This window comes from Rhinichthys klamathensis, unplaced genomic scaffold (genome assembly GCF_029890125.1).
Source record: "Rhinichthys klamathensis goyatoka isolate OS25496 unplaced genomic scaffold, OSU_Roscu_1.1 h1tg000289l_1, whole genome shotgun sequence".
NCBI classification, from domain to species: domain Eukaryota; kingdom Metazoa; phylum Chordata; class Actinopteri; order Cypriniformes; family Leuciscidae; genus Rhinichthys; species Rhinichthys klamathensis.
This window is the reverse complement of record NW_026606808.1, coordinates 2356267-2363850: the sequence shown is the minus strand read 5'-3', so window position 1 is coordinate 2363850 and position 7584 is coordinate 2356267. Positions and strand designations below refer to the sequence as shown.

The 7584-nt window shown below is 37.2% G+C and overlaps 1 protein-coding gene across 1 annotated transcript; it reads left to right on the top strand.

The window, feature by feature from the left end:
- Positions 1-809: 809 nt before the first annotated feature.
- Positions 810-3872, top strand: jagn1b (jagunal homolog 1b). The gene is made up of 3 exons (XM_056269711.1): positions 810-905; positions 1872-1986; positions 3132-3872. Exons 2-3 carry the CDS (start codon positions 1898-1900, stop codon positions 3592-3594), a joined length of 552 nt encoding a protein of 183 aa, XP_056125686.1. The 5' UTR covers positions 810-905; positions 1872-1897; the 3' UTR covers positions 3595-3872.
- Positions 3873-7584: the final 3712 nt, after the last annotated feature.

Genomic DNA, 7584 nt, shown 5'->3' with positions numbered 1-7584 from the left:
TAACAAATAGTTAATCCAAATATGTGTATTTTTAATTTTTCATTTCACAAAAACAAATAGTCTTCTGTAGGTTGAGTGAAGAGAGTGAAGCCCAACTGAATATCTACAGAAAATTTAATCCGTGGAGATCTACACTGTTACGTTTATATTTAAATTAACAAAAAACACAAAATTGTCAAGTCTATGGACGGGTTATTAATGTGTAAGCGTCGATTTAATTATGTTATTTCGCAGTATATCCCTCTACTGGACGCATCAGGAACAACAGGGTCCTAAAACTGCCGGGCGTAAAACTGCCAAGGGCGTATATCTGCCGGCTCCAGGTCTGCAGCCTCCCCCTACTCGGTTTAGCCACGAAATTGTGAGTTATTTTGAATGTAAGTTGAAAGAATGTGAGGAATGTGCTTAAATTACTAAATTACTATTTAATTATTATTTGTTGATTAAATCTAGTAATTTTAAAAATAAATAAAAATCTCCAAAAAAATATTGCATTAAAAAATAGAAAAAATATTATCAAAATGAAATAAAATAAGCTTTCTGGACAAAAAAAACACCCCCGCATGAGGGAAGGATTTGCTCCAGGACGTGAGGGAAGGATGAGGGTTAAATAGACCTCAAACAGACCAACAAAGAGCTTAGAATGACACAAAAGTTTAAATATTTTCCCAATTGATTTAACCAATGTAATGCATAATTTAATAACCAAGTGTGTGTATCCTTTGTATCAATCCTCTAGATGCAAATTTCGAAACTATTTTCATAATCATTAGTGGTTCCCACTCCGCACCAGTGAGGGCGATATTGAAGTATGTCCAAACGAAAGCACATGTAGAAGAAGAGCTACTTTGATCACGTTTCTACTGTGTCTGGGTATATGAAGTTGTTTTCTGGTTCAAAATAAGGTAGGCATTTTATACTATGTGTGTTCATAAATGTGATATATATTAGTGCGCGTCTTGGTTGTTTGTAAAGCCGATTATGACTGTGAATAAACGGTTTCTGTATGAAATCAAGTAACTTACTGTATCTGTAGGAAGCGTCATCAAAAGCAGTAGTAGAAGTTGGCTTGAGTGACAGAGAGTTGTGATCTTTGTTTTAGAATCAGAAATACCTTGACAATCAGTAATATATTCAATAATAAATCATACTATGCGGATCAACTTAAACTGTTTTACAGATCAGTACAAGGTCGTGAAGTCATGAATAAACTGTTACAGAGAAGTTTAAACTTTTAAAAGGCAATTAGTACTTCACTAAAGCAGGATTCTCAGTAACTTAGGATATCGCTTTCGGAAATAGAAAGAGCATTTGTAGCTTTTGCATTACAAGCTATAGCTTGGTTAAAGTCAATATATGAGACAAAAAGGTAAAGTGAAGTATTTACGGAAGCGTATATAGGCTACGTTACATTACTTGCATTGCATTCATAGTGCCATTCTTTGTGAAATAATTATTTAGTCAAAAGCGACAAAGTATACAGTTATCGCGGTACAGAATTTTAAGTTTATTCCATGGTGAAATTCTATTTTTATCATGTAAGTTACTTATTTTTCTTCTATAAATGTATACGTGAAACGCAAAATATATTTGGCAGAATGAGTCACGGTCACCATTTACGTTACTTGCATATTATAGAAAATATGGAAAAGTGTCACGAGTCTGTGAACCTCCAGCCTCTGTTCGTGTTTCTCGGGTAACTTTTCTGCCTTTTCGTGGTTTATAATGTAGCTGCTACACGTTAATTGTGTATACATGCAACGTGTGCGCTTGACAAACTGCAACGCGAGTGAGCTATTTGTGTTTGCCTCATGTAGACTTTCACACAGAAGAAGTGAGTGAGGTAAATTCCGAGTTTACCTTTACCTCAGGTTGTCGTCGACGGTGTTGGGTTGCCATGGCATCACGAGCAGGGCCTCGCGCCTCAGGAACAGACGGCAGCGACTTTCAGCACCGCGAGCGCGTGGCGGCACATTATCAGATGAGGTACGTACATTGTGTGAATTGGTGTTAAGTGTAAACAATATGATTCGTAGTAATATTTTAATCTTCCGCGTATGGTAATTCCTGTTGTACAGTACTTTTTTGAACTCTTAAAAACAAAAAGAGTCGAAGAAAATCCATTTGTAATATTTACAAAATCCATTTGTAGTGCTTATAGTACACCTTGGAACATTAGTTTTGCATTTTGAAATAAGTGTTTATTTTTCAGTTTTGCTATAAATTTCAGTTTAGTTTTAGTTAGTTTCATTAATAGTTTCATTAGTTTTAATTTAGTTTTTATTTTGTGAACGCCATTTCTATTTAGTTTCAGACATCTTAGTAATAAAAATAAAAAAATGGTTTGAGATTGAACAAAGAACCAAATAAAAACTTAAAAGTAAAAATTATGAAACATTCAGACAAACTCATTAATATTAAAGATGACATCTTTGTGAAACATACCTACTAGTTTACTTGTTTACAGCTGTAAATATAGCAGTGTGAACAGCAAAAACAACCTGCTGTGAAGCTAGTATGATTAAATAATGAAGTGTGTGTGTATATAATAATACAGTGTGTGTGTGTTGTTTTATCTTTGTAAAAAGATAATAACAGCACCTTTCAGCCTGTAACCATCATGCAAACATGAAATCTCAAACTTACAGTAGTAGTACTGTACAGTATTTTTTGCACGTCTCGCACATGAAACTGCATTCTAAAAACACTGCGCTCAAGTTAAAAGAAGTTGTGTCTCATAACCTCGTGTTATTTCCCATTCCACTGTCACCAACACATTCTTTGTGATCATCCGCTTAGGACTTGCGATGTTCTACGTTACGGTCCTTCATTGAGCGCGTTTCACAGAACCTTGCTTGGAACTTGGGATAATCCACTTGTAGTCGTAGACCAAGTACTTAAATTATTTAAAATGCATCCCTATGTTCACATACTGTGCTATGATAACAAAAAGGTAATACACATGTACGATTATTAACACGTTATCCAATAAATTAAGACATGATGAGGCATATATGGGGAAAGACCCCTTAAAACTACTTAAAAAAATACTAATCTATTACAGGATTAATCTCTGAAGTTGCTAAGTTCCCCTGATCCTGTTGAACTGACCCCCTTCTCAATCCCCCCAGTGTGGCCCTGAAGTCTGAGATCAAGAAGCTGAACATCGCTCATGCAGTGGTCTGGTTTCTTATAGCAGCACAGGTGGTGGTCAGCCAGCTGAACCTGGTGTCCCATAAAGTGGTGGCCTCTCCGTACCAATGGGAGTACACATATCTTTTGAGCATCATACCTACAGTCTTCAGCTTCATGGCTTTGCCGAAAAACAACATCAGTTACCTGGTCATCTCAATGATCAGCGCCGGCCTTTTTTGTGTGGCTCCTATTCTTTATGGAGGGATGGAGATGTTTCCTGTGGCTCAGCAGCTTTATCGCCACGGCAAAGCTTATAGGTACATCTTTGGCTTCTCTGCCGTGTCTATAATGTACTTAGTCTTGATTATTTCAGTTCAAGTACATGGCTGGCAGATCTACTACAGCAAAAAGCTGCTGGACGCCTGGTTCACCAACACACAAGAGAAAAAGAAGAAATAAGAAACTGCTGGAGAGTAGATGTCTGTCAGCTTCTTGTTTGTGTCTTTGTTTCCTCCTCCTGAGGGCTTTTTGGTCACATACGTTTTTATGATTACCTGACTAACTAATTTGAGCCTAAGAAGAGATCAGATTTGTTAAACCAGGATCTTCTGTTCTTCTCACCCACTGGCTCTCGGCCCAGATTCTGATTAGGTCTGAACTGCTGCCTTTGTAATCTCTGTCTGTCTCCACCATGTTTTCCTCATGCTGTTTAACAGATCCTGTACCTCCACAAGGGAGGATCCAGACGTCCCTGGGAAATATATCTTCAGTTATGAAACCCACTGCAAAGTAATCCATTTACTACAGTAATGTATGTAAGATAGTCTGCTCTTTTCCACGAATCCTCTTACAATTAAAATATTACAAAATGTATAAATTGTTGTCCGTTTTTCAATATTTACACTTGATCTTACAGAATTTTATATTGGCTAATTATTTCCTTTTTTTCTCTTTATATATGATTAAAATAAAATCCCACTTTTTCGACTGAACAACCTAAGGGAAATGTTTTCTAGAAATGGCCAGCAAATAATTAACTAAGGTTTGTGAGGTAGTAAGGGTTGACATTGGGTTTATGTTAGGGGTGTGCAAAAAAATCGATTCACATTTGAATCGCGATTCAATCTTTACCGATTCAGAATCGATTCAGAGAATTTCAAAAATCGATTCATATTTTTTAAAAAATTTTATGGCGTGCACTTTGGGCGGAGTGGCAATCGGCTGAGTCGGGACTTTTACCGGTGGTCCGGTAGTGTTTCGAGGCCGCGAGGGCCGGTCTGATAAATAGTTACATTGCAAGTTCTTGCCGCCCGCTGGTCAAACTGTGCAGCCTCTCTGCTCAACCCGTGAATAAATGCATCGATCCGCAGATTGTTTGAGTTCTGTAGATCTTTTGCCAAGCGTGTCAGAGGTTACGGGTTCTAAACCGCACTCGTATAGTTTTTTCTCTCTCTCATCAAAACCCAATATGTTCATCACGTTTGTGTGCATTTTATTTTGAGATTTCACCGGAACCACACCGGCGATATGAAGCGCGCGTCCGAGTGAAGAATGCGCGAGCCACAGAGAACACTCACTCGTTCACTCATTCACTAATCCCTATATAGTGTATGGCATTTAAATGCGCTATATCTGCAAGGAGTAAACGAAATGAAGTGAGTGAATTCGGACACTGACGTTTCACCGCCGCCGACTTGAGCTTCCAAAGCGGCCGGAAGTCATTCATTTTCAATGGAAGCTGGCTTCTCTCAGCTGCAAGGAGCGTCAAATCCATCGGCGTCACGTCACGTTTTGAGCGTCTTGAGCGTCAATCAGAAAGTTGAAGAAGCTCAACTTTATGGTAATGAGCTGTGACGCGGTTCAGCGGCAAGCAGCGGCAAAACGCCAGCAACCAATCGGAATATATGATATCTGATTCCGGAGAAACACACGATGTAAACTTTCGTTCCTACCAAAACATTAGTTCCGAGAAAAATGGAAGAGAAGCCAATAATCGCCGTTGCTGGGTTTCCTATCATTTATGACATGACGTTGTTTGCTTATAGGGACCGTGAGAGCGCAACTTTTATTTGAAATATTTACGATCGCTCGTTTTAAAGCGGGAATGCAATTCATTTGCTCACGGTGACACCGATTTGACCGCAAATAATAATAATAATAGTTCTATTCTTTTTCCCCCGACCAAATGTGACCAAACCGGTTATAAAAATGCTGTCATTATAAAAGGTTTCTTTAATGTATTGCTAGTTTTTTTCCTGTTTATTACATTTTATGTTGTGACACTTCTATTCTCCCTGACACGTCAGAGCGTTCAAAGCGTCCAAAGCGTCAACAAGCTTCCCCGTACTTTTTGACAAGCGTCCTTGACAGGGCGGCCAGAGCTTCTTTGACGCTCAAGTCGGCGGCGGTGTGAACGTACAGTTTACACTGTGCGTCGGAGAGTTGGAGCTGTCGCAGAAAAGGCTTCGTCACACGTACTGATAAAACTCCTTTTATCTTATGTTACTTACTTTATAAAATAATATTAACAACAATCACAATCATAATGACTTTATTTTGTAATTGTATATACCTCCGTGCCAGCTTTGTAGTTTCATCGACTGAAATTGTAACTCTCACGCTCACAGATGACGTGGTCGTCGAGCGCCCTCAGGCGACCGTTATTATATTCGAATGAATACGCTTCCTACAGATGATAATGGATATTTTTCAAATCATCCACCAATAATCATCTCTCCCTTTACAGTTTAACGAGTTAACAACAATGCCATAAATTATCAAAACACATTAGTAAAACACATTAAATTGTGTTAATGCCTAAATAATATATTTTAATAAAAAAAACTATATACATATAATTTAATTTAATTTTACAATTCATCTATATAATATTGTCTCAATTGTCTCGAATGTACACTTGAATTCAGAGAGGATTGTGGGTAAAAGTAGTGAATGAATGTAGGGAATGATGTCGTTCACTCAGAATTCGGACACCACTACAAAATGACCGACACCCGATGTAGTGCACTATATAGTGGATAGGGAGCGATTTCAGACACAGCTACTGTATCCATGACACTGATAGCAGCGGCAACGAGCGCTCAGCTTGATTTCAAAAACAACAGATCTCTTATTTAATAGCGAACTAAATGAATGCTCTGCTAGTTAACTGGAGATACCCGCAAATTACGCCCATGAACGACTTCACTAGATCTAAACAAATCAATCTAACCATAGATGTTACCAGTAGCGGTGGCTTTTTAAAATCTATTTAAAATAATTTCGCAAGGGTATGACATTAGTTTATATTTTTAGGAAGTTCAATGTGCCCAGTCGAGTTCACATTTCAACAGTCAGCCTGGTAGCTGAAGTAGTCCTTAAACCACATTTAGCATAATTGTTTGTTTGATCTGACTAGCACTTTAAAGCTAAATGTAAAAGCTTTTTATTTAAGTTTTATTTTAAACTTGAATTAAATGTATTTGAAAGCTGGCCAAAGCTTGGCACTTTGCACTTTTTAGTTGCAAAAGTTTTTATTTTTGTATGAAGACATAAAGTAATATCAAACTACATTTAATTTGTTGTGTTTTATTTTATTTTAAATTGTGTCTACTGCAATCAATCACATAGGAAAAAGTAAACTACATTTATATACTGCGAATCGTTTTTTGAATCGAGAATCGTTTTTGAATCGAAAATCGATTTTGAATCGAATCTTGAGACAAAAAATCGGTATCGAATCGAATCGTGACATTTTCTGAATCGTGCACCCCTAGTTTATGTATTTGCTTGAGATTTGTTACTTTTTTTTATAAGCCATAATTTGTGACTGCAGTGGTGGTCAGTAATGTAATCCAAAAAGTTAATTTGAATCAAACTAGCCTATAATAAATGAGTCCATCAGACGTACCAATTCCCACAAACTCTTTAAACTGATAACGAAAATAACATACCTCAGATGACTTTGGGATATTCAAGCTTTATTATAGTTTCAAGTTGATGCATGAGACTGGCTTTTGCAGTACACGACAGACTATTTCTTTAGGTCTCATCCTTTTAAAAACCCTTTTGTAGCCAGGATGTGAGTGGATAACAGCTGAGTTGATGTGAAGGTTTCTAGGTAAGTACATATCCTCCATCACTCTCATGGATGCACAGGTTCTGAGCTTTATAAGCTTACACAGATTAACTGTTTAACCTTTGCACCTCAGTCTTCTTCATTTCCTATGGAAGTTCTTGTGCAACACGTTTCTGTCATCATTCCAAATACACTGTGATAATCTCAAAGAACGTTTTCAGCATTAAACCATCAAATTGATACATCTGCATTTAAAAAGAAATGCTGGGTTCAGACAATTGGGTTATTTAAAAAAATATATATATTTTTACCAAAGTGCAGTTTTCTTTCCACACATTCCCATTGGCTTCTCCTGTTGCATCCTACAACTT

Excerpts from the sequence above, each read along its gene's own strand:
- jagn1b (XM_056269711.1), top strand. The coding sequence starts at position 1,898 with ATGGCATCACGAGCAGGGCCTCGCGCCTCAGGAACAGACGGCAGCGAC. Across the intron at positions 1,987-3,131 it reads GCGGCACATTATCAGATGAG|TGTGGCCCTGAAGTCTGAGA; the intron begins GTACGTACATTG and ends CAATCCCCCCAG.